Genomic DNA, 27,937 nt, shown 5'->3' with positions numbered 1-27,937 from the left:
GACTTACAACTCTGCTGCCCTGCGTATACAACAACAGCATAGGAGGCACTTTTATCATTGGGCAGGCCCTTAGGGGAGCCTAATTCAGTCTCTGGCAAGATATTAAGTTCACTTGAATTTTGAAGTACTAAGTAAAGTCCACCATCAGTATAGTAAGTGGCCACAAATTGTCTGCCACCATCATTCCATCATATAAAAAATCCTGAGGATTTGCAAGGCGCCAGAGCCAAATAAAGTCCTTAAGTTGCCAAAGATACCAGTTCTGAGGCAAACACGCTCCCAGAGAATCTTTTAACACAACTGGCTGACCCTTTGTAAGCTTAGAGTAAAATTGGCCACTATCTAAGTGTACTCTGTTCCGAATCAGGACCAGATCCGGGACCGGTGCACTGAAATTGGCAATGACCTTACTACAACTGGCATGCCCCTCTGGCAAATGAGCAAAGACATGCCTCCGCTCCAGTGAGGGACTAGGCAGAGATCTAACAGGGGGTCAATCAACTCTGGGGCAGGACCCATCAGAGTGATCCATGAGGCCCAAAGGCATGTCAAATGGCCCAGAACCTCAAGAAATGCTGTATTATTGTATCCTTTACCTGTTTAAGAGTCGAAAATGCCCTGGCACTGGTTCCAGCTGTGGAATGAGGTAGGAATCAGAAGACGGATGCAGAGCCAGTCCATTAGAGTGCCCTTTCCGCTGGATCTCACTGGAACCAGAATGATAGGTGTTGGATTCTCATCTGGACTTCTTGTGTTGGCCCTTGGTCTTCACCATAGAATTACCTGGGAGAAAGGGACCTAAATCGGGACCAGAACTTGCAGCGAGAGCAGGCCTGTGATTCGGATCAGGAGTCTTTCTTGGGCTTAGCAAAATATGATTTTGTTTTCCATTAACTGATGCCTTGGATTTCATCAAGAAGCGTTTTTCGCATGACGTTGAATCATGCTTGAAATCAAGACACTAATGACAGAAGTCATGCTGGTCTGTAACCAACATCTGTTTCCTGTAAGTGCGGTACGACTGAAAGCCAGCAGTCATCAGGGAGAAATCCCTAGCCCGTGGACCCATAAAATGTTGTATTGGGTGTCAGAAATATATAGAATAAGTTCAGGAGTGCCACTCTGGATCTGCTTTGATAGGCATGGGACAAAAAAATAACCAATCTCAGTGTGCATGGGTAGTGCCCATTTACAGCTCCACTTATGGTGGTAGGACAAAGCCTTTTGACAACAGTCATGCAATACAAATACATATTTGCTATAAGGTTTTGGTGTTCCATGACCTCAGCAGAACTACAGACCCTAGAGGAAGCAGCCATGAAGAAGGAGTTACACTGGGAGGTTCAGAGTACGTTGTAATAGAGGCCTTATGCCTCCATACCCAGGGAAACAGACATTTTCTGGAAAGGAGGTAAAAATAAATACATATAAAAGGCAGGAGTCGAGTCAAAATGAAAGACTATGAAACGCCATCAATATTCTTATTGAATTGTGAGCTCAAGACAAACCGTTTCCTCCCTTTCCTGCCCCCTCATACTTCCCTTCTCTGTTCTTCCATATTTCTCATTTGTTGGTAGATACCATTTTGGAAGTATGATTGACAAGAGTACTCATAAAAGTATTATAATTCTGCGTTGTTACATTAGGTTAAAATGAGAGTATATATACGGTGGAATATAATTAGAGTGTGCTGTCATTCAGTGTTTCATGCCCAATAAATGAATTAAAGGAATAAGTTGTCACAATTACCTTTATGTAAATGGGGGTTGAGAATCAACTTATTTTATGGCCATCTCGAAAAAGGGCGATTTGTATGCATAAAATACTGCAATATGCTCTACAACAAGATATTATTCAGGACATTCATGGTTAGTCTGCAATACAGTGATAAGCGATTCTTCCTAGTGAATGACGGATACATGCAGGAGCAGAACAAGCTATTTGCTATTATAAATTGAAAACTAAGGATGATGCATACATTAGTACAGTTATCGGAAAAAGAAATGATTTGAAATGTAAAAATCAATTAATGCCTTTGCCACCAGAAAAAAAAAAAGTTGTGCTTAGATTACATTACATATCTGTTGAGAGGTCTGCAGGAAATTATATGGAATATTATACATAGAATGTTGGACATGTGCAATGAAAAGTAACTACTAGAGCACTGAAGAACTCAAAACAATGGCAACTGGAGCCAATCATATAAAACAAGCGTCTCACCCCAGAATATAGATCACACTCTAGAGACATTTACAGAGGGAGCAGATATTACAGACAATATATTTGATGAAAACAGAGCTAACCATCTCTACTTAACACACACAACTTGTGATAAAACCAGTGCCCTTCAGCTTCTCTGCTGCTTGATTGCAATTAAAATCTCACAGAAGTTGGGCCAACAACAATGGTGATGAAAATTAAAAACTGTTGAGACCAGTCAGAAAATGCTTCAAAGATGAGCCTGCTGCTTACCTGTCCATGTAAATGGTTTGCGGGAACTCCAGCTTGTTATGGATCTTCTCTGGCTGCCCCAATGACTGGTTGAATTCAAACCTGGAGAGCTCAAATGTTAATACTGGAGGTAACTTGGTAAACCAACGCTGTTAACCAATCAGAAAAGGTAAAAAAAGAAAATACAGAATAAAATGATTGACAACTTATAACAGAGGAAACAACACTTTCAACAACGCTTTCAACAAAGATCAAAAAATTGTGGTAAACAGATCGCAACAGCCAACTTGCTTAGAATTTCTTCTTTTGCATCTTGTTCACCCCAGTGTTTTACCTGCCAAGTACTGCACAACATTTTCGTGGCATTAGTTTTCACCTCAGTAATTTTCACAAATAATACCAGACATCAGGTGTTTTTTATTTTAAAATATTACCCTGGAATAGCTCTTCCAAAAGAAGCCTATAGTTCACAATTTCCATTTTTCTTTTTGCCAGCGCCAAATTGCTGCTATCTTAGAATACAAAATACAGACCTTTAGCCTTACATGGCTGATTATTTGCTGTAATCTTGAGCTCATAAAAAAACTATTACCAATCCACCCAAAATATTCCTGCAACTCCTGCTAAATATTTGACATAACATTGGCACCATAATCTAAGCACAGAGATGAAAGTGATATTGAGCAATTGATCCTCTATGTAATTGCCTTTCTTGTTAGAAAACCTAAGTGGACAGTGTCTTACTCTAAGGAGGAATACTCTGGAACCCTGATGTGGAGACACAAGCTAACATCTACTGAGCAAATCCAATATATCTTATGGATGAAATAAAATCTTGGTAGGAGAGATCTGTTCTATACAAAAAAGAAATTACAAAAAGACAATAAATGACAAATGTATTTGGAATTCCACAGCCACTGCAACGTTATGATGATGCTTTTGTATGCCTTTCTGCCTTTCAATATAAAAATGCCTGCACACCCAGTGTTTCAGTTGGAAGTCTGGGCTGGAGACCTGATTGTAAGTATAGCAAAATAGTAGATTTGTGCTAGAAGTGGCATTTTAGGTGAATTGTGACATTGTGGATGATTTATCCACCACCTGAGACGGTCTTTGCCCTTGCAGATTATGGATATGAGCTGCACATCAACCACCCAAAAAGTGCTTTAAAAGGGCACATAAGAGAATGTTTTGCTCATTAACGCATTTCTTCACATAGATGAAAGATACGCTTTTTTGTGGAAAGTTCTGCTTTTCTGCATAATATCTGCTGGGAGCACAGTGGCAATTGTCGAAAAGATAGTTATCCTTACCGAAAATGTAAACACACCTTTACTTCTCAAGTAAACTTAAAATAAGTAGAAAGATCAGCAAATGTCGCACCTTTCTAGGTATTATGTATGTGCTCCATACACATATTTATAATAATGTAACATATACCTAGCTAGAGAGCTGCTGTGACTGCATATCAACGGACGACTGAGAGATGATTTGATGTCCTGCACATCAAGTTGGACTTTACATATTTGTGTAATTTTAAAGAATGGGTTATGCAAACAGACTGCATTACATATATTTACAATTGCAGGTTCAGAAAGATGATTTGCTCAAAATCACAAGAATTTTGATCAGAGGTCAAAGCTGAGATTTAGAACCAACAGCTTCAAGTTCCAGGGACAGCAACATAGGCACAAGAGTGTATCTCTTATCAGTATGATTTGACATCAGGTTCCAAACTCACACTCACCTCTTGCACATACTTAACAGGTTGTTCTGGCCGTGAAGTATCAATTTCGCCTTCCATCATGGCACCCTCCAGACATTCGCTCAGGTTCCGGTAACCATTTACTTGGAGTGGATACTGACCAAATGTTTCGATGTTGGAAAATGTTTTACCTGAAGAGAAAGTAGGAAAAGTGTAGAACACTATGAATCTCTTCGGATCATCCAGTGCATGATCCAGACTTGCCATCTAGCAGTAAATCTAACTAATTGAACATCTGTGCATGTAACATTCACCATGTGCCCCGATATGAGCTTATGAAAGTATGTGGACCATAGAATAGAAAGTTACTTACCTTCAGTAAAGCCTTTTCTGGTAGAAACTATATATACAGATTCCTCACCTTGTAAATTTCCCCAGCCACAAGATTGAATCTTTAAACTTTTGAGAGTAATTCCATTGCATGTCCATTGGTGGCATCGTGTGGCTCCACGTTGGATCCACCCCTCCCAGATGTCACGTCAGAGCCCATAGAAATTATAATTTATCAGAGTGCAGTTTTCTAGGCTGAGAACATAGTAATGGACTATAGGGGTTCATTCCACAAAATAGGGAGGAGAGAAGGTCAGTGAGGAGACGGAGTTTATCTCTACCAGAAAAGGTGTTACCAGACGCAAGTACATTAATCTTCTGATAGACTTCTTACTGCAGATTCCATACCTTGAGAATAGACACCGAAGCAGTACCACCCCAGGTGGTGAGTCTGTTGAATTGCTCAGGCCAGGAAATCCTGCAGGCAGATCAGGCAAAGTGCCCATTCCCCCAGACCTGGTTATCCCGGCAGTAGTGCTTCATGATCAGGTGGAGGGACACTCATGAAGCAGCCTGGCAGATGTTCAGAACTGGCATACCACACACCAACACAGTGTTAGAAGCCTTTGCTCTGGTCGAGTAAGAATGCAAGCTTTCTTAGGGCTGCTTCTGACCTAGGCCTTATTGCATTTTGATGCACAAAACAATCCATTGGAAAATGATCCACTTCTGTACTGCTTTCATCTTTTTTGCTCACAAGAAGCCCACAGAAAGTTGATTGTCCAACCAATGAGCTCTGGTCCAACGATGTAAAAACTGAGGACTCTCTTAGGGTCAAGAAGATGAATCTGCTCCTTCTCCTTAGAAGGGTGAGGTAGGGCACTGAAAGCTGGCAAGGTGTGGAGGAATCTGGCACTTTATATAGTATACCAAAAAGAAGAGTACTCTGTAAAGAGTCCAGGTATCCCTTATAAGTGGACAGGTGCTTACTCTAGCAATCCCAAGGTGTTCTCTGAGGGTGTAGTGTGGTCGAGCAGCCTTAAGACATCTGGCGTATAGCCACAGTCAATAAATGAAACACAAGACTCAATAAGCAGATCCACACCAATTTATAAAAATAACATCATTTTTCTTTTATTTGAAATAATTTTTATTTAGTTTTGTGCCAAAGAAAGAAAAGAGAAACAGTATGTCAAAGTAGGTAGTTACACTGAATATTGTTCTTGTACAAGATTGGTAAACACCTGTAGGGGGGACTAAGGAAAGCACAACATAAGGTAAATCAAACCAAAACGTGAATGTGAAAAAATATAGGAGTAAATAGTGAATTAGCACATTTACAGCAGGAGGCATGACAAACCTGTATTTCGACACCGCAATATATATACTTTTGAGAGACAACAGTCAGGTGGCATACTAGAGAGATCAGGGTAGGTAATGGCTCTGAGAACGCTTCATGGTATGCTAAGGAACTCATGGTGGTTTCGTAATGGCAAAGTAGTTGTCAAGTGGCTTCCAAACAGATCTGTCCCGTGGTATCCAGGGGGAGTTTTTAGGAGTGATGTTATCGCCCCCTGACCCCCCCCCCCACCGTAAGTAAGCAACAGAGTTCTGCCAAGATCGAAACGAGGTAACACAGTATTTTTCAAGTTAGCGATGAAGGATTTACAGGCCTCAGACAATAGTATGACTACCAGGAGACTATCATTCTATGTCTTGAATTGCTGATAAACGAAGCCTTGATTTAGTGAAAGAAAGTCCCTTTTCGGGGGAGGAGCCAAGACAGCGACTGTGATGGCCGCCTGAGACCTCGGCTCCGCGGCCCTTCTCCTCCCGCCTTGATATCCTGTGATAAATCCTGGACTTATCTCACACTCTCGCGTCGGTGAGGACGCCCGGTCACAGGTCGCGTGATCCCGAGGTCTCTCCCAGCCATGCACCCGGAGAAATATCCATCTGCATCTTGCGGCCTGCAATGGAGCTGGAACCGGGACTTTGCCTTATGAACGGGGCCGGGAACTGAGTGAACAACAGCGGTCACCCGTGCAGGGGAGGAGTCGGTCAACTGGAGCAAAGAAATGATCGGCTTGCTTCTGGCCGAGGACAGCTAGCACAACCAGCGGTGCGGATCGGAGTACGCCTGGCGTAGTAATTTTGAGGGTTTGTGTAATTATGTGCCTAATCTCAAGTGCGCCGATCGGACGCTGTTGGCCGCCCGGCCCGCTTTTGGCGGGCTGCTCCCGAATTCTCGCATGAACTGCTCCCTTTCACGGATGGCTTGCACCGGATGCTGCCAATTGGGCATTTATTGATACTGCCCCTACAGAATTGCTGCACTGTCATGGAGCCTGGTGTGCCTATGTTTGAGGCTCGGTCCCACACGTTAGTGGAGCGGCTGGCTGACCAAATCGATAGTGTGGAGTGTAACACCCGAAGTGCTGGCTTGCAGCAAGGAGTGGAGTGCGTGGACATGGGGAGCGTGGAAGTGTTGGCACATGGAGTTGGGTTGACGTGTCGTGACCTTTTGGCGGCTCTTGGTGCCCTGCGCTCCACCCTGGAAAGTGGCGCCCAAGCATTGGGGAGTAAACTGGATGCCATGGTGTCTACCTTGAGACTTTCGCTACCAGACAGTCTTCAGGCTCACAATGACCTGCCTGGTTCTGTACCCGGGAAAAGCGCGATGGTGGCCCCTGTGAACGCTGCAACATCGGAGGTCCCGGTTCGTGTGGTAACTTGTGAGCAGGCTCCCAGATATTCGGACTGCTCGGTAGGACTGGCGCTGGACTCAGAGGTGGCAGTATCGTTCTACGCTATGCTCCCGAAGACCCTAGTGCTGCCTCAGATACTGTCGGACATTTTGTTTCTCCTCTCCCTCCCGGATCTTGTGCATGTGACCTGGAAGATACACTTCGGAGCGATATTGGGATTGTTGGACTGCCATGCTGATGACTGTGTTTGTGTTCCGATAAGTCGCCTCATTGTGTGTGGACTGCAGTCTGGACTGGATTTGGGGCTCCGTTTCCTCGCAATGTTTGTTATGGGAATGGGTCGACTGCGGTTGGACTCCGTTGGTGCACTGGAACGCACGGGACAGGGTTGAGGTCGTGTCCTGGATTGCCGAGTTTGATTTCCTGGTGACTATGTGGGACATGCCTTCCGTTGATTGAAATGATGGCTACCCGGGTGCCGATTTGAAGAGTTGGGATCCGGATGGGTGTGGTGGCTGGGGGCCAGTATGTTAATTCTCTCTCCTCCTCCACTTTTCTTTCTCTTTTGTCTTCCTAAATTTCGGGTTTCCATTTAGGGCGACGGGCACGCTGCTGGGGGGGGTAGGCCATGGCCTTCTGCAGGGGTGCGGGGTGGGGGGTTGGAGGGGGGGGTTCTTTCTGTCTTCTTGTTTCCTCCTTGGTTCTATGGCCCCTTTTTCTTTCTTCTTTTCTGCGTTATTGTTTCACAGGGTTCCTGTAGTGTACTCGGTTTTTGTGGGGTGGGGCATTGGCTTATCACGTATGGTGATTGTAATGATGGCTACTTTGTATTGTTTATTTCGCCCTTCACTCCCACTTTAATTGTTATGCTGGTTGCAGCTACACATTATGATAGCCTGCTGTAGGTCCTGAAACGATCGCTTGGCATTTATCCTGTAATCTCTAGAAACTCTTAAAAAGAAACCTCTTTCATCCTGGTATCGCTATGGTACGGTCACTATCCTGGGCTACGATCGGGCAATTGGAAGACGAAATGTTGCATGCTTATGGCTTTATTGATTTGCTTGCCCGTGACTGTAACTGCTTTATGTACAATAAAGGTTTACCAAAAATAAAAAAAAATAAAAAAGAAAAAAGAAAGTCCCTTTTCAGATGTGTCCTAAATAGAGTTTGAATTAAATCAAACATGCAGTCCCAGAAAGAAGCTACAGCACTACAATAGAAATGTAGATGAGGGAGACACCCAGTGGCTTTATTACAGTTCCAACACATTGGGTTCACTCTAAGAGATATTTTATGAAGCTGTGAAGGGGTCCAGATTTTCGTTTGAGATAGAGAGGGGGGTACTTTTAAGACGAACAAATGATTTCCAAATTCGGTCCTATGCGTCCGGAGAAATGGCCCCCAGAGCATCCCATTTCCTCAGAAGTTTTGAGGTCAATTGTGTAGTTTTAAATTGTAAAAGCTATTAGAACTTGGAGGATTGGTGGCCGCTTTAATAAAAGGAGAGGAGGATCTTAAGAAGAGAGGGATCCCCCTTGGGGCACTTAAGTTTAGACAAACTAGACTTTAGCTTGAAGAAATCAAAGAAGTCTATATCTAATAGATTATATTGTTGTTGTAGTTCTCTGAAGGAAAAAGGGGCATGCTGTGTGCCTACTTGCTTAAAAAAGTGAATACCATTAGATGCCCATGAGCACAAAAACATAGGTTCACCTTGAATTTTGATATTAGGGTTATGTCAGCGTGAGTTCAGGTTGGAACGGATACTTATGATCTCTAGTAGTTTGTCAATCATCAGGAGAGTTTTCTTTTATTATTTAAAATATATTTGGCCTGTGGGGGTGGGTTTGTTTTGATCGTTAGAAGCGTTATGGGGGTGCAGATCTCCGAGAATCGCCTTATGGACTAATAGCCATGTGGGGGTACAACCCAGAGGTTGGGAGAACTAAAGGAAGCCTGGCCTGGCTCAAAAGGCAGTTTAGTAATTTCTGAAATCGGTCAGGTTAACTCTGCCCAGATGGATTGGTAGGCTTAGTTTTCTTAATGGAAATTCTGGGGCGCTTGTTCTGCCATATAAATTTTGTTAACAGCTTGTCAAGTTTTTGATGGAATTCATTGAATAGTACAAGAACCAGCATGCTTATGAGGTAATTGAATATCGGGATGACCATCATCTTGATAGTCTCAATGCAGCCACACCAAGAGAGGAATTTAGGGTTCCATCCATCCAGTAGATTCTCAATTTTCTTTAGCGTTAGGTTTTCGTTATGGTGGATTGACTCTAGGAGGTCAGAGCCAAATTCTAGACCCAGATATTTTATGAAATGGGATAGCCCTGTAGATTTGAAAAGATAGGTAGTGCAGAGATTGTTTAAACCATTGACTTTGGGTTTATCCTTATTGAGCTCATAGCCTGCAACCAGGGTATATTAGTCTATCATCTGCAGGAAAGGAGGGATCGACTGAGCTGCATTCTCAGGCATGATTACAATATCGCCACCTCCACCGTTGTTTTGTTAAAGGATACACCGACAATGAAGGACTTAGTCCAAATGTTATGGAGTAAAGGCTCAAACGTCAAGATGAACAGAGGGGGGGGGGGGAGGACTAGGGGACATCCTTGCCTGTTTCTAAGTAAATGGCAGGGGACAGTAGGCCGCCAGATCTCACCTTGGCAAAGGGACCACTGTAAAGGGCCATGACCATCTTAGTGAAAGCTTCACCCAGGTTGAACTTCAGGAGAAACTCACAAATAAACGACCAGGAGACCCTACTGAATGGTTTTTCATCTAAGGTAAGCGAGATGGTGGCAGAATTCATTGATTTTGCCCACTCAATGATATGGCATAGGAGGTGAGTATTGTCATTAGAAAGACGATTCTTCATGAACCCTACCTGTGGGTTACTAATCAGGCATGGTAAAAGCAGTTCAAGTCTCTTACAAAGGATTTTAGCTGAGATTTCTGCATTCAAGTTGAGGAGATTGGCCTGTAATTCTTTTGCCAGTGTCAGGTCTTCGCCCTCTTTTGGGATCACTACAATAGTAGTCCCGCTAGCTGTGCCTGCAATGACACCTGAATCTGAGAAGTGATGGGAAAGATCAAGAAGTATAGGAACAAGGATGGAGATAAATGTTTTATAAACGTTAGCAGTAAAGCTATCACGACCCGGAGCCTTATGCTATGGGCCTTTTTCTCTAGGTCCACGATAGCGGGTAAGTGTGTGTTATTTAGGTAATCCCTGCATTTCTCTATAGAAGAGTTTTCAATCGTCCTCATATAGAGGTTTGTAAAAGTCTCTGAGGATGCCCAAGAGTTTTTGATGATTCATTGAGTTATGTTCGCTTTATCTTTAAGTGCATTGATGACCTTATGGCTCTGTTTGCATTTCAAATATGATGTCAGTATTTTAACAGCTTTGTGTGCCTCACACAGTTTTAGGCTTTTATATTTCTTAATCCAGACTCCAGCCCGCTCACTCATGATTCATTACTTTTTGTATTTTTTATTGATAAGTGCAAAGAGAACCTAAGCATCTTGGTAGGAAATGTGGGTGCTCTCTAGGGATTTAATCTTTTTCGTGCTCTAGCAGATTGTTAACGTTGGCTTTGTTTAATTTAGATTGGATCTCAATTAGTGCCCCTCTAACAGTAGATTTGATTGTGCCCCAATGGGTAGAGGGAGCCGTATACAAGGTTAAAGTTACTTTGACATAAATTAGTATGGTGTTTTTGATAATGTCTCTGGGTGCACAAGTCTTTAATGGATTCATCATTGAACCTCCAAATTTTACAAAATGGTCTTGCGTTGGTGCCAATAAAAGACTTGGTAGATTGTCTGTCTGGTCGATTAGATGTGTGTGTGTGCCTTAGATAGCAGCAGGTTATCAATTCTGTAGTATGACATGATGGGTTAGAGAAGATATAGTCTCCGATATCAGAGTGTTGCAGTCTCCAGGAGTCATGTAGATGGAATCTAGAGCATAATTTAAGAAGTGACTTGTGTGATTTCGCAGACTGTGATGAGGTCCTGCATTCTCTGTCAATGGTAACATTGATGGGGAGATCAAGGTCTCCGTCCATGATAATTAAACCATAGATAGGAACTTGGCTTAGAGGAGCAGCTAGGGAGTCTCAGAATTCAAGATCATCAATGTTTGGGCCATACACAATGAGGAAATGGAAGCAATTTGTGTTTTTGGAGATTTTTGTCAAGATTCATCTTATCTCATCATCTGTAATGTGAGAGATAGGCTTGAATTTTTAGTAATCAGCATTATTACCCCTCTCTTATTGTTGGCAGGGGAACACAGGGTGTCACTGATACAATTCCTTATAAACGCTAACACTTCTTTGTGGGTAATCTTGGTTTCCCGTAGTAGGATTACATAAGCTTTGAGTTTATAAAGGTAGTTTTCAATTTTTTGGAGCTTAACTGGATGGTTGAGTACCTTGACATTTAGGGAGAATAATTTTAGATTCAAATTAAGGGGGTTATTAGTCATGTTGTAGGGATATGTATATGGTTATGAGATGTTATGAGTGGAGGACAGGAATTGCACCTACAGTAAGGACAGCCACTTTGGTAATTGATCTAAAAAGATAACCATAATGCCTGTAGCAGCAGGCTTTTGGGGTGTAGTCATGCCCATGATATCCCTATGAGAAAGTGGGTGAACGAGATTTGTCGCCATGGGGTAGGCATGACTTCAGCTTGGTGGAAGACGTTTGATGCCTGTCCATTAAAACACCATTCCTTTCATCTAGAAAAGAATGTAAATCTCTCAAGTAGCTGAGGATATTGTGTCTTCCGTCAGCAAGTACTTCGAATTTCACAGGACCAATGAAGGAGAGCTGAATATTCAAGCTCTTAAGTCGGGGTCTAAGGTCAAGGAAACCCTATCTGGCTTGGAGCAATCCTGTGAGATAAATATTTTATGGCTGTTCCACATTTTATGGTTGTTTTTTACGCATATGACCGATGATGTGTTCTGTGTGTTGAGATCTTAAAGGATGGCAAGCAATCTGGCATGTGATGTTCCCGTAGTCATATTTGAACAATAAAACGTAAGGTGCCTTTTCCAGTTTAAAATCTTTCTTGAAGAGTATGCCTGTTATTTGTTGTATCTACCTTTCCAAAAAGGCAATGCAAGATTCTGATGAGTCCTCTGATCCTTTGGGCACTCTAAAAATATGTAAGTTCCCCCTGCGTTTTCTATCTTCCAACTCGGCTATAAGCTTTTGTAGGATTTTGGTTGTGAACTGTAGATTCTGGACATCCTTGCTTGAGAGAGCAGTTTGGTCTTCCAGAGAGCTGATTCGCACCACTGCATCAGCCACTTTGGTGCAGATAGTGTTAATGTCAGATCTGATTGTGCACAGTTCCTGTTGAATCATATCCGTGTTGGTTTTGGTGGATGTACCTCAGCGAAGTGTTTTATGGCTCATGTACAAGTGTTGTTTACTTCTGTTTTCCCTTTGATAGGGGAGTTAGGAAGCGGTTTCTGTTTCTGCACAGTTCTGACAGTAGAAAGAAGTTGTAAGTTACACGTCAGGCTTGTTCTGAGAGCAGATTAGATTCACCGGCACTAAACCTCAGCCATGTTGCAGATGATGGTAATAGTAGCGGCAGTGGATACATAGAGTAGATATGTAGAAAGAGCATGTGGAGTTTGTGGGTTGCACTTGTCAGCAGGCGGATAGAGAAATCAGCGTTCGCGCTATAGAGCCCCACAAAATAGACACCATTACCTGTCCTTTGGCATCTAAATCAAGGGTGGAAAACAAAAGATCTGTTACTAGTGAATGTAGTCACTTGTAAAGGCAATATAGGCCAGCTGAGCTCAGGAGGCCACACGTGTTCAAATCGAGATGTTTGGAACACTGCATTGATTAAAACAAAGACAGACAGATTGAATCACAGGAAGACAGAAAGGTACAAAGACCAGCAGCTCAAGTAGTGATGCTTGTATTAATCACAGCCAGTGACGAAGAGTCAAGGGTCAGCATAATTTTGACCAAGAGCTTTCATGATGTCTTATTCTCTAGCATCAACTGTATATAGGTGCAGAGGAGAGCAACTGATGGATGCCTTCAGAAATTTCTTAGAGTGCCTCGAGGCACACTGCAATCTTAGGGTCAGGCAAGGTGAGAGGAAATTCCCAGAGAGTTCGAGGAGGCAAACAGACGCCGAAGCATAGTAACATGATTCACTAGCAGGTAGACGGCAGATGGCTCTGTGGGAGCAGTAATTTAATACTAAGGAGCTTACTTGCACAGTGGAGCTCAAGCTTGTCTGTGTATCAGTGCCTGGTCTCGTCTGAGCCGGCAGCCATTTTGATTATCAGCGCGCAGTCGTCCCACAGAGTACGGCACTCAGCAGAGTACGAAATGATGAGCTTCCTGGGTGTCCTCAGTCTTCCGACGCTCGGATCTGTAATTTTTAGGTTGAGACTGGGCAGCGCATGCACTGCTCTGCAAGGCCTGATGTACTGTGGTATGGACTTGAAGCTCCGACCACATTTTTCATTGGCTTGTGAGATTGTCCTTTGGAAACGGATGCTTTTCATTGGTCAACAGACTTAGTAGTCCCTCCTAAGTACCGCTTGGTCTCAATTTGTAACCTTCAATGACGACACTCCCTGTTACATGTGTAATTAATCAGTAGGCTTTAATTACAGCCTCTGAGCACTATTTTGCTAAATGGTTTTCTGCCCTGCTGTTGCCGGCAGGGCAAGCTGTCTCACAACACATGGCGGCCCGCACTCTCCACGCCAAGGTCAGTGTCACTATAAAGATTTGGGTCCCGTCTCTCCTGATCTTTTCCAGTACTCTGAGCAGGAGAGGCCGGGCAGTAAGATGTACAGGAGTTCCAACCCTCAGTTCAGGTGAAAGGCATTCCCCAGGGAGAACTGCCTTGAGAATTCCAACATACAAAAGCTTTAACACTGCTCATTCTCTGCAGTGGCGAAAAGATCAAGACAGGGTTCTTTCCATTGTTCGAAGACGCGCTCTACTACCTTTGACTAACTGCTATTCATGAACCGCTAGGCAATATCGGATGAGTTAATTCGCTATGACATTTAAAGATCTGACCAGATGCTCAGCCACCAAGGAGATGCCCTGCATTTTCAGCCACTTCCAGACAAGCAATGCCTCTTGGCACAGCGCCCACTGCCACACACCACTAGGTTTGTTGCAGTACCATATGGCAGTCAGTAAAGAACGTTTATGACGAAACTTTTAGTATGCAGGGAATCACAACTCGGTTGTTAAAACAACTGCGTTGTCATTCCGCATACCATTACTTCGCAAGTAGGAACAACGACTTGCAGAGGAGGGGGGGGAAGGTGTTGGATTTAAAATCCAACACCTTCCCTAGTGCCCGCACATACTGGAGTTGGAATAGTAAATTATACTATTCCAACATTCAGCGCCCCCCTCCGCAAGTCATTGTTCTGACTTGCAGAGGGGTACTAAAACACTTGCGCGTACTAAAAGACTGCGGAATAAGGAGGCATATTCATGGCAGTCATGTTGTCCGTGAAAATCTGTACCCAACTCCCTTGATAGATGAGGCACACCTGCAATTCCAAGCAAATTGCTCGCAACTCCAGCAAGTTGATGTGGAGATGAGCTACTGTCAGAAACCAGACTTCTATGATCGTCACCTCTCCCAGATGACCTCTTTAACCCAGCAACGATGCATCGGTCAAGACAGTTAACTCTGCGTGGGGTAGGGAGAGGAAGTTTGGCATGGGTCCAATTGCTGTTGGATAGCCACCACTGCAGGTCTTTCGCAGTCTCATCTGACACCTTGGTGGAATTAAACAGGTTCCTTTAGTGCGTAGTGAACGGACTTCAGATCCTACTACAGAGCCTGCATGTTCCACGAGCAGGAGGCCAAAAGGCTCAGAAGACTCAGAGTTGCTATCATTTAGACCCAGGTCAAGGGTTCAAACATGAGTCTCACAGCCCAAACATCCTGGACTCATTGAGGCAGAGAGAAGGCTTGGAAGAACATCGTACCCAGGATTGCTCAGATGAAGAGGAGCCAATGCGAAGGAGTCAGGTATGACTTCGCCCCATTGATGAAAAAGCAAAACTAAGTTAACAGGTTGGCCATTATCTACAGATGGCTCATAATCGTTTGAAGCAAACCTGCCTTCAATAGCTAGTAGTCAAGGTACAGGAAGACTGGTTTTCCCAACCACTAATGATGGGCTGCAACCGAGGGGAAGAGCCTAAACAGGCATCAAGATGGCTGCTTGGTAGAGGGATCTGCTGGCTGATGTCAAAATCTGGCATTATCTTGGCCCTTCGACGGGTGTTTTGATGACTGTGCGTGCACCCTGTACTCACTGTACATGTGGCCCAACACCAAGTGCGGAGCGGAGCCTCCGGGTGACTGGAGAAGGCACTGAAGATGCAGAGAGGGCCGTGGCCTAGCTGATCTGGACCGGGGTTGCATGCGTAACGCGGTGTGGCCGCATCTGCAGTCTTCCCGTGGAGTAGCTGTGTCTACTGGGGTGCGCGCTGCTGGAGAAGTGCTGCCGCAGGTCCCTGCTGGGAGTGCATCGTGGTGTAGTCGTTCTCAGGAAGCCTGCCTCCCCCCTCCAGGCTGGGCCTGGTCTGCGGCGCCTTGGGAGTGACGCAGAGTCGTACGGAGGTCCAGATCAGGACAGCAGTAGGTGCGACCTGTGAAAACTGAGGCCGATGGAGGTAAAGAGCGGCCTACATTTGCTGGAATTCCCCTAACCGAGGCTGCCTGCGTGAGGCTCCTGTGCCAGGCTGGCGGGCCACTTAGTTAAAGACCCAAGTGTGGAGGTGGGGTTGGAGGCAAGCATCTGAACCCTTGTGCCCTGCCAGCACATAGGGGTCCTCTGGTCCGCGCCAGGGCACGAACTTGTTAGACCCAGGTTGGCATACAACGGCTACTGGTGCACACAGCATTGTTTGCCCCTCCCCGGTCGAGTGTACTGACTGGATAATACTAACCTATTGCACCATGAGCCTATCCTGACACTGTGCTGCCTGGCTCCTATGCCTATGAGACATTAGAGGACTACACTACCAGGAGTTTAATACAATCCGACTTCAGTGCTGGCGCACCGGCTTGAGGTGCCTCATCTGGACCCCCGAAAAATCGGTAAACACGAGGCGTACCAATCGAAGTGGTTATTTGAAAGTAAAAGGCAGACCCGACAGGCAGACTAGGAGGCGCCGCAGGGGGTTGGAACTGAGCTTGCTACAGAGGTTGTCGACCAGGACGATGACCTTAAGGCAATCCTAACAGACAGGAAATCAAGCCTGCGGACCATGGACGCTAAGCTAGCCCTCATGGCCAGCCGCTTAGACCGCATGAAGGAACAAGTCAACAAACACAAAGATTGCCTGGACTATCTCAAATCTCGTGTCTCAGACAACGATGATGCATGTGCCAAGACAACCAACAGCTACTGCGCATAGCTAAAGTCCTTGAGGTAATTAAAGCCAAAAACGAGGACCTGGGGGCGCGCTCGAGACGCAATAATCTCCACATTATCCCAGAGTCCACAGCTATAACCAAGATGGAGGACTATGTCGAGACCATGCTCCAGGACCTATTTGGGGACGCTTGGTCTCCAGTTTTCATTGTGGAGTGCGCACACCACTCCCTTGCACTGCACCCAGGCCACCCCAGGCAACCACAGCTCACCCAATAATAGCTAAGCTCTTAAACCACAAGGATTGAGACATCGTTCTTCGGCTAGCTCGCGAGAGGGGGACATTACACAATGCAATATCATTCTACCCTGATTTCACTGTAGCCGTACAGGCAGTGTGAAGAGAATTCCCCACAGCCAAGTGCTTGTTGCAAAAAGCGGACATTAAATACGCTCTTCTATACCTGGCTAAGCTGCACATCTCATACGAGGAAAGACGTCATCATTTCACTGACGGAAAGGATGCACTTAAATTCGCAAGGAACATCACAGCTGGACAACGCTCTCCTGGGGAGCCCTCGCAAACCTGTTTGGGGGGGGACCGACCTCAAGGACAAAGACTAATGACTCACATGTCACGGGGGTCACAGTTCACTGACACTGATTTCTCCCTGACGTGGGCAACTAAACCGGTGAGATATCTGTGAGTCAGGCTCAGCCGAGACATGATGATCTATGGCACGCTAACCAAGGGTAGAGTGATGTCCTGGCTTGAGGACAGATTCCCCGTATGGAACGGTCTCCCACTGTCAGCGACGGGCCGACTGTCTATTGCAAAAATGGTGGTAATACTCAAATTGTTATATCTGTTTCTCACTATCCCCATTTTGCTCCCCAGACAGTTCCTTCGACGATTATGCTCTGATCCAATATCATCAGCATGGGCTGGGAAACAACCCAGCAGAATCGCATGCGAAATCCTACTTTCCCTGCATGACTGTATACCACCATGCAAGAGAAAGCACCTGCCCCAAGCCCCACTGCGTTCAATAGGTGGGCAGCAGACATAACCCCCCACCCCACCTATTGAATCACACTGGGCTTTTTGTTGTGAACAACTGAGGGCACTTTCACCCAACTATAGACTCATTCTTTTCAAATTTCTAAAATAGGCTATATCGTACACCTGAACAAATGCAATGTATGGGCCTCTTGACAGAGGTATGTGTTGCGCAGCGCCCCAAAGTCTTTCTTTCACTTAGCCTGGGAGTGCCCCAAAATTGCAAACTATTGGAGTGAAATACACCAACTCATTCAACAAATAACGGGTCACTCACTATCCACAACTCCACTAGTCAGCATGATGGGCACCAACGCCTCACGGCCATGCTCCTGCACCAGGCCAAAAGTCAAATAGCTAAGCATTGGGGGAGGAAACCTGCACCTAAGGGCGTGTCATGGCTACAGGATGCAGTCTACTGTCAAGAGCAGTTGGCCTATTACTGGGAATGAATGCCGCTGACCTCTCGCCGTCTAGTCACATGGAAACCTCTATTGAATTACCTATGATCCAGAGCCCCTTCCCCTTCTTAGTCGCTACACGACATGCATGTGTACTCATCACTGCGAGTCTCCTGGTCATTGCTGCTAACGCGTGCATTTAGCTGTAGTGTGTGGAAAAGTTGACAACTTATCTCCTTTAATTTAAATAGACTGCAGGAGTGGGTCTCTGTATTTAACACCGCTATACTGAGCACTACAGAATGTAGCACGTTACAACACGTGCTTTTATCACGCGGTAGGTGTGAGAAGTTGGCCTGATATGCAGTGCTCACTATTCTAGTGATCACTATGTATCAGTCCAGACAACCCTTATTGATGATTGGTTGTAAGTCAACCTTATAGACCAGCTATCCTAGTAGCATGGATACGAGCAGTCTAAGGCTAAGACTCTAGAGGGCGTGTTAAGCCAGCTGTTTTACCATCACATATACCCCTTGAACACCAAGTGAAAGGACACCACACATGTTGTTATGAAAATAAATGTATATTTATTTCTAACAAGACTACCCTGGCTCTTTATGAGACAGGGAGCTAAGCACACAACAAAACTCTTATAAAAATACTTAAAGTCGCACAATTTACACAAATGCCCGAGGGGCACGAAAAACCATATACTATACAAGTGGAATGCAAAATTACTAGCAGGTAAGTAATACTTTTCTAGACTGTAGAAACGCTAGGCCTACAATGCTGAACCCTTGGATTAGAAGCAGGAGGCCTAGGGACGCCGTGTGCAGAGTGGGAACTCTCACGCGTAATGCGGGAACAAGTCTAGGAACACTAGCAATCACAAAGTTACTGTTCTTGGGCGAACCAGACTAGGTGGGTCGAAAACAAGAGTGGATCCGAACACTTGGAGTGTTGGACTATGCTGGAGCACCGGAGTACTCAGTTTACCTAGCCCAGGGGCTGCGGCTGCATAGGGTTCAAGTTGCGTCGGAAACCCTCGTTGAAGAACCAGGAGCCTGAAGAAAGAAGTTGCTGGCAGGCGGCCAGTGAAGAAGTTCGTGGTGATCCAAGCCTGGATCAGGGGAGAAGAAGACCTGTAAGCAGAGGGGACCAAGTTCTGAATCACTAGCCAGTGATTTAGGTGGGCACCAGGATGGCACCGGACAAAGTCACCTCGACCAGGTGAGTGGGCGCTGCTGGGCTCTGCAGTCTCTTGGACCAGGAGGAGTTGTCGGCGACCAGGATGGAGGTGCGAGCTGTCCCACGAAGGTGTCTGCTGTCGACGTCGCTGGACCCCAGGATTGGGGCAACAAGTCTTGGCAAATGCAAGCCCACGCGGTGGACTCAAAATGGCGTCTGGAGTGGACCAGGAGGGTCCGGGGTGCTCCTCTGTTGGAGGGGAGCAAGGGCCAGTCTGGAGCAACCAGACCAGCGGTGTTTGTCGTTGAGATTCGTCGTCAGAGGGCCACTAGCCAACGGGCCAGCGACCTGGACAACGCGGTGAGCAGCAAAGAGCAGAAGGGCCCTACGCAGATCTCGTGGATGCAGGAGGGCTGAACTTCGGTGCTGGAGCTGCTCAGGGTTGGGGCTTCTCTTAACCCAAAGCACTCGGTCGAGGGTCACTCGGGAGTCGTGCTGGGCAAGCGTCGTGCAGTCTTGGAAGATGGCCGGTCCTTCGAGGTCTCTTCGCACCCACGAATCACAGCTGGGCTGATGATGTAGGTTGAGGTCAGAGGTGCCAGGGAAGCCGGTTCTCGTCGTGCTGGGGCAGTCTTGATCCGGAGGAGAGACTTACAGCAACCCGCGATGCTTGGATGTTGCCTGCTGCTGCAGGGTGACTACTCCTTAGTCACAAGGGAGAAATCTTGAGAAGAGTCTTGAGTTCCTTTCGTGGAAAGTCGGTTCAGGATTCAAAGATGATCTAATTTGGAAGGGGGCCTGCTCCTACCTTTATCCTGCAAAAGGGGGCTGGCACGCGACTAAGTCCTGCCCTATGGGTGGGACTAGGAGGGGGGTGGTTACACCCCTCTCCTTTGGCGAGCTTTCCCCCAGCCCAGGGTCTGGTGTGCCCCTGGAACTGGTTCAAGCCGGCCTATGCACAGTGAGCACCGGGGTGCCACTGGCAGTCACCTTCCTCTAAAGCCCTGCCTACCTAGAATACACAAAACCCTGTCTGGGACGGTGCTGGCACCGCCCCCTGGCAGGAAACCCTTTGTCCTTGCCTCCTGCTCTGGGAGGACTCCCAGCAGCAGGAGGGCAGACTTGTGTCTCGGTGGCAGCATCCATTTTGTGGAAGCTGAGGCTATGTCAGACTTTAACCGGGGTTACAGGTTACCAACATGTCGTGTCCCTCTAGAAGGGTGGAATGCTAACCCCGTCGCCAGAATTGGCGAGGGGTTAGTATTCCAATTCGTATGACACCTTACTCGACATGTTTTGATAAAGCGATACCAGAGTTGGCATATAACCGCGAGGACTATAATGCATTTTAAGAGTATATGGTATGCGTTATCATGGAACAGCTATTAGGACTTGGTTCCGCAAGCTGCAAACGGGCTCAGCTCATGCCAGAGCACCATCTCACATTATTCCAAGCACTCTGCCTTCAGGATTGTTAAGGCCTGCCATAGGAGTGACTGATAGGAATATATGTGTCCATTTTAGGGTTAGATATAGGTATACTATATCTAAAGCAAAGGGTGATTACACCACCTTGCCCCAGCTGTCGTGCAGCCAGTTGTGTCAGATTTGGATGGCCAGCCAGGGGTGGCATAATACATGCTGCAGCCCCTGGTAGGCCCTGGGTACACCTATGCCCTGGGTACCTAAGGTACACTGTACAGGGACTGATAAGGTGACTCAGTATCCAATTAGATATGTACCTACGGTACATGGAATCCATTTTACAGAGAGAGCAGTAGGCATGGGGTCCTGAATAGCAGGGCCCCAGGTCAACTAAGTCAGAAAACCAGCAAAACACCAGGCAAAAAGTTGGGGGCAACCATAGTCAGGGATCTACCTTCCTACAGTAGGTAACAGCGCAAGAAGTTTCAACGACTTGCGCTAGGTAGCACGCTGGACTTAGGAATAGTATTAATTACTATTCCTGCTCCAGTTAGCACAATAGCAGGGAAGGTGTTGGATTTAAAATCCAACACATTCCCTGGTGTTGCACGCCACCTAGCGCAAGTCTTTGAAACGTCTTGCGATGTAAAGGCACGTGTGTTAACAACGTGGTCGTTGTAACAACCGCGTTGTTATCTACCTGCGTGGTATTGACAACGTTGTAAACGCTGCTTCCCAGTTCTACCATAGCATGGTCCTTCCATTAAGTACACCAACTTGTATATGTCGCTGTGACTTCTTGTATTGTAAGACATATGGGATGATATCATAATGTAATGATGACACAGATTTCTGCCTTCTGTTCTTATTATAAAATGCTAATAAAATAAAATAAATAAAAAAAGATGGCCTGCACCCACCACTATCACCTTTGTGAACACCAAAAGTGCAATGGTAAGGCCAAAGGGGAGCACAGAAACCTGAAAGTGCTCATGGCCTACCCGAAAGTGCAGACAGAACCTGTGGAATTGCATGACAACACCAGCACCAGTCCTCTGGGTCCAAGGCAGACAGAACTAGGGCCAGGGTGAGCATTTTAATCGTGCCCTTCCGGTGGTCAAAGATCAGGTGGTGAAGATCTAAAATGTGACAAAGACCAACGTACTTCTTCAGGACCAGAAAATAACAGGAGTAACAGCCAGTTCCGATATCGGATGCCAGCACTCTCTCTATTGCTCTCTTGAACGAGAGGCTGAACTTCTCCAAGGAGTATGGACAGGCGGCCTTCCCAGAGGTGTTCTGGTGTAGGTGGCATTTTCAGGAAATGTAGCAAACACAAGGAGATGATGGACGGAGCGCTAAACTTTTCAGACACTCACCCCAGTCACAAATCTGAATTGAATCCATCATCATTCTTTAGCTTACTTTGCCAACTCAGTTCAGGACATGGGAAAAGTCCAGCCTGAACTGCCAAGCCAGGTCTTCCCTGAACTGGAAACAAGCATCCTGGGATCAGTTTCTGGGTAACACTCGTCATCAGCCAGGCTGGCTTGAATACAGTGGCAAAGTGAACAAGTGACCCACGTCTGGGCATACCCTGCCAACTTAGGGCGAAAAAAGCAAACACAAGGAGATGAAGGACGGAGCGCTGAAACTTTTCAGACACTCACCCCCAGTCACAGATCTGGGTTAAATCCATCATCATTTTCTAGCTCACTTCACCACCTCAGTTCAGACCCAGCAATATGCAAATCAGTTTTGACCATGTGCCTCATGGGAACAGTCCAGCCAGGGAATGTGACATGAAGAGTAGAGAGTAACCATGTTTCACTAATGGAGCACCCATTAGTTGGATGTAATTCTCTACCACCTGGGGAGGTGGACGGTGACACGTCTTAATAGGTTTTGCTGCAGGAGGAGGGGCTGGGGTTTGGGTAGCATGTTGCTCTGGCGGCTCGGACACTCTCAGCCTAATCTCCTGTTTCTACCTCGAAAGGACTGAGAGGCCTGTTGTTGAGGATGGTTCTATTGCTGCCTCTGCTGATATCCCCTGCCGAAGCCTCAAAATGGTGCACAATTTCTAGCGGAGCTGCCAAATAGGTGGGGAAAGCCATAGAGAGCACAATGTTGTCTTTATCTCTTTTAACCTCTCCAAGGCAGAGTCGGCTTCACTCCAAAGAGGGGAAAGTCATTGAAGGACATGTTCATTAAAGAACATGTTCATTAAAGACTGCTGGGCATCATTGGAAAAGCCTATGGAAAGATTTCAGGCCCAAGTACCAAGTACGAGTGAATGGAGTACTTCAGCGCATCCTGGCCATCTTGAATCAGAGGTTGCATTGTTGGCCAAATTTCCTCTGGTACAGGTGTTAAGATGCCCGCCAGTCTGTCCCACAATGCATGGCAGCTGGTGTTGACTGACATGATTGCAAGGCAGGCAGAGATGAACACTTGTTTGGCGAATGCCACCATGCATTTTGATCAAGTATGGTCGGGTGGTTGGAATTGTGTTTGGGTTTAGGCGACCAATCTTACACCACTAGGCTCTCAAGAGTAGGGTATTGTAAAAGAAAATCCAGATCCCCAGGGACTGATGTGTTCCACCTCGCTACTTGCCTACAGATTAGGGGGCAAGACCCTGGCTTTGCCCAGGTGCCCCACAGCCCATCTTTGAGGGCCTCATTGACAGGTAGCAGAATTTCCTGTTCAGTTTGTGCTGGGATCAGTGCCTCAGTCAGCATGTTGGTCTTGACCTCTGTGGTAGGTAAGGTGAAGTCCAGTAATTCAGACACATTTCTGATTACAGTGGTGGAGGAAGCAAATTCCTGGGTTATCATTAAAGGGGTGGGGAAGACAGGACAATGTATTGGCGAAGTAACAAGACCACTGGCAACTTGTATTACTTTCAAAATATTGCACTAAAGGGAAGGGGAATCACCATCACAATTATTATAAAACTGAAGGTAAACTTTTGAGTTCTAATGGAGTTAAGGGTGTGGTGACTAGGACCTTTTGGACAGGCTGATAGGTCTCGGAGACCAAAAAAACTGATGCTGACATTGGTGCTGGTATCAAGGCTCGGAGTGGCGGCAGCAGACATTGCAACGAGGTTGGAGTTGTTTAGCCAAGCTTGCAGAAAGTGCTCTGCTCAGAACGAAGTTGAGTGGCATAGTCTGCATCGAGGAGGGATCCATTGACAATAGCCCAACTGGAGGCCACCTCTAATCCTTTGGGTCCAAAGGCATCCCAAAGGTATCTGGTGGGTTACACAGCCAACCTAATCCCATGGAGGAGTCGCCAATGGCCCAGGGCGCATCGGAAGCAGGGCCGGAATCTGGGAAAGAGTCCATGGCCTGGGGGTACCAGAGTGCTTGGACCTCTTAGAATTCTTAGATTTTCTGTACTTACCTGAACTATGTGACTTCGACGATGACTAGTCTGGAGATCGCCTTCGAAGTGAAAGCATCTTCACACCCTCAACTGTGACCGTATGTTCTTTGACTTCTTGCAAGGGATTGACAACAGCAAGTTTGGTTCCATAGCCATGGAGGGCCTTGCGATTCATCTTGGTGCAAAAGTCACATGACACAGTTGTGTTCAGAACCGAATTACAAGAGGCATACCTCAGGGGTATCTGTGGATGACATCTGGAGATTACAGTCTCAACATCGCTTAAACCCTGCTGTTCTAGGGGGTGACCTATCACTGCACATTGAGAAAAATGTTTGAGACAATCCTGTAAGGCTGACAGAATTCGAAGGAGACACAGATCTGTGTTGGAAGGCGTGGAAAGAAAGGAGCTGATGTCTGCATTCAGAAGTGGTACAGATATAGAGGCCCCTGATTGCATCTGATCCATCCCACCCCGGATGTGACGAGTCGCACTACGCCACCTTCTCAAGAGAGAATTGCTATCAAAAGTTTCCAGATCAAATCTGACTCCTAGGGAAATTCACATGGTGAGGAATCTGTGGTTAGAAGTTTCTATCAGAAATAACTCTACTAAATGAGAGCAAGAAGCTACACATGCGCAATATCTTCGTAACTGCTACAAAAAATGTAAACTATGCACACACTACCATGGAAAAAAGCTAATAAGCGAACAAACCTAGAATTAGATGTGTGTGTCACCATGCGGAAACATAAGAAACTAACATTTTCACACTTCGTGTAGAATGACACTGTAAGTCATGAGCCTCCATTTTGCACCAACATGTGATAATGTTTCTAAATGGTGGCTAACCCACTCTAGAGTTGCTCTCGGTACCACATTTACAATATAGTAGGTTGTTCACCGGCAGGTGCTAGGCACAATCAAAATAAGCACAATTATCTTTTGATTCACAGCTATAATCTATGATGCATTTGGTTTCGACAGTCCTCTTTCTTAGGAAAGAGCTACCCCATTTCCCCTTACAATTATGCTCTACTATCCTATCACCTAAACCTCTCAAATATGTTGGTCCCACACTCCTGGACTAGAGTCTGAATGGGATTTCATGCAAGTGGCACACACACCAAATGGCTACAAGGGGGTTACTTATTTAGCAACTTCACGAAAATGTGAAATTGTATGATTATCATCTAAACATTCAAACTGTTCACTGACCTGCAGAAACCATGCAGCACTCGCTCAGCTATCACCACCACTGCTGAGGTATTGTTTTCATGAAACAACCTAAAGAGCTCTGCATGTGTTCTGAGAAAATGCCTCTCTTCACATGCTTACACTTTTCGGAGAGGTGCACTCCATGATCTTCAGTACCGCACCTGGTGTTTTACTTTTGAGAATACAGGTTTAATCATTTTGGCTTTGTCCGATTCAGGATTCTCAGTAAGATGTAATATATAGACCTAGCAATTAAGCACTCTACATTTTGCTACTTATAATCTACTTCAAATTAATACCTATTCAGTCGCTTCCTGCTTGCAGGATGAGCAGAGAGAATCAGTCCGGATTAGTTTTAAATTATAGATATGTAACTTACATTAGACCATATAACAGAGTCTCCAGGTCACAACCATTCACAAAAATAGGCATAAAATGTGCCCAGCTAAACCAAAGTTGCATTTATTGTCAACTTAACTGCATTCCCGTCTTCTCCCTGTCGAAAGTATCCATGGTGCAATATGTACACTGTTATGGTATCCAATTCTGAGAAATAATGAGAACTTTGGACTGTAAACTTGCACATGGCCCACAGTCAAGTGAAATAAGACTTTTTTTGTTTGTTTTTTACTTTGGCCCAACACAGCATACAACATGGGGCAATGGTTCAGCCCAATTCAGCCACCGAATCTCAAGCACTGTGAGTGATGTCAATTTGCCATACAATAAAGGGCACTTCAGTGCCAGGGCTGGTGGTTCAATACTTTACTTTGTATTCGCTTTTTTTTTTTTTGAGCCATCAAGAATGATTGGTTTATAGCACTCGTGTTTAAACATAGTATTCAGGATAAAGTAATTCAAATACTAGACTACCCTTTATTCGTGATAATATGAATTCTATTTTTCTGTGAGAGGCATTTAAGCTAAAATAAAAATCCACGCCTGTTCTAATTTGACCTGCCTGCTGCAGAAGACCCAAATGTTAATATATTACATTATTTGCAATAGTTCATTTTTGTTTTTTAATTTTCAAATGTTAGTGCAAGCCTGTGGCAACTACGTTTGGGCTAGCATGTTTATGCTTTTCCCCCTACTTTCTATTTTTGAGGCACATATCATGTACACCATAGATCTGTAGCGTAAACTCAGTGTATAAACTGCCATTCTACTTTGTCTTGCAGTATAATCATGTGTATGTTTAGATTATTTTTTTTTGTAATGCTTATGTTTCTTTGCAATCATTAAAAAGGTCTGAATCAAATAAGTGTGAGCACTGGCAATGGAACTCTTTTAGGGAACATTTCCAACAATCTACTTCAAGTAATGGCATATTCAACAACAGATTGCTTGATTAAAAAAACATACCATCACGAATGCCTTCAGTCAGGAAAGTGCCATAAAAAAGCTGCACCATTGGATTTTCAGACTTGTCCCTGGAGGTGCTGGAAAAAGGGAAATAACGTTTTATATCAATGAGTAACTAATTATTCCAACATGACACAACTTAGCTGTGTTCCAAGTGAATTCCACACCTAAGACATCGAGCACAAATGACAGATTAGTTACTTCAACTATTTTACTGATGATGGAAAGGATGCTTGCGAAGACTGTAGGAAAGGATTGTGACAGTGAGTACAAGGAGAAATTAGTGATTTCTTCAGAGTAGGCTTGTCCAGCATAGATCACGGAGTGCTGGATTCACTTTTGTTAGGATTACTACTCAATGCGTAAAGGAGTATCATTTAGATTTGCTGACTGTAGTGACAAGATAGTGGCTGGGTGCAAAATGTCTGCTTCCCGGTAGAGCTTCGATTCCTCTCAGCACCCCCTCTGAAAATTTAGCAGACCCCCATCACCTCTGTTACGCATCTCAGTTAAAGACTGATACTGAGGTAGGGGGCACCATTTGATCCTTTTTGGCGGTTCCTGGAAGCATTGCTTTAGCGGGACCGACAAAGTGCTCAAGATGGCCAGCTTCCACAAAAGTTTTGAAGCCACCCTGAGTCTTACAGATGGTTTTTTGTGGGTGGCTCTATTGGACTGCGAGGGACTGAGTTCTACCAAATGAGTCCAGCTCATGTCTGGTCTCTGGTCGAATCTTCATCATTAATATTGTACTGGCACTCAGATAGCAGGTCAAAAGGTAGGCAGGGTTCTTGCCGTGCAATAAAGTCAACGGGCGGCAAATTCTGCCATTCCAGCGATCCACAGTGAGACTCAAGGATTGCTCAGGCACCCAGTGGAGATAATAGAAACATTAACACGTTTCTTCTCAACACTTCAAATCACAGAGGCTTCTGTACATAACACCTCCGAACTGGATTTCCTGCAGGATCTTCTCTTCACCTCCTTGTCTGATGATGGAAGGTAGCTCCTTGAGGGGAGATCTCAGAGGAGGAGATTTCAGAGGGTATTGCTTGCCTCTAAAATCTCCTCCAACAAATTCAAACAAAGTCTCTGGAGATAGAGGGGTTGGGCGTGCGTCAGGTGTTGAAGTCCAAGAAGCCAATATAAAGTTTTTAAATGAGTCTTTATTTTCAATCAGTTAGTTCTCACAAAATTGGAGATTTCACGGTCAGCCAACACGTTTCGTTCTCATGATGAGAACTTTGTCAGGGCTGAAAGCAACAT

At 45.3% G+C, this 27,937-nt stretch overlaps 1 protein-coding gene across 7 annotated transcripts in view; it reads right to left on the bottom strand.

Annotated features, from left to right (window-relative positions):
• USP28 (ubiquitin specific peptidase 28) overlaps positions 1 to 27,937 on the bottom strand; it is a 505,647-nt gene that overhangs the window by 356,201 nt on the left and 121,509 nt on the right. For all 7 annotated transcript variants that reach the window (XM_078682349.1, XM_078682350.1, XM_078682344.1 and 4 more), the window contains exons 9-11: positions 26,672 to 26,748; positions 4,199 to 4,347; positions 2,473 to 2,600 (exon numbers count right to left, since the gene is read on the bottom strand). In XM_078682349.1, coding sequence (XP_078538475.1) covers positions 2,473 to 2,600; positions 4,199 to 4,347; positions 26,672 to 26,748 — 354 coding nt within the window. The remainder of the gene's footprint in view (positions 1 to 2,472; positions 2,601 to 4,198; positions 4,348 to 26,671; positions 26,749 to 27,937) is intronic.

This window comes from Lissotriton helveticus, chromosome 3_1 (genome assembly GCF_964261635.1).
Source record: "Lissotriton helveticus chromosome 3_1, aLisHel1.1, whole genome shotgun sequence".
In the NCBI taxonomy this organism is placed as follows: Eukaryota; Metazoa; Chordata; class Amphibia; order Caudata; family Salamandridae; genus Lissotriton; species Lissotriton helveticus.
This window is presented reverse-complemented; position numbering and strand designations above follow the sequence as displayed.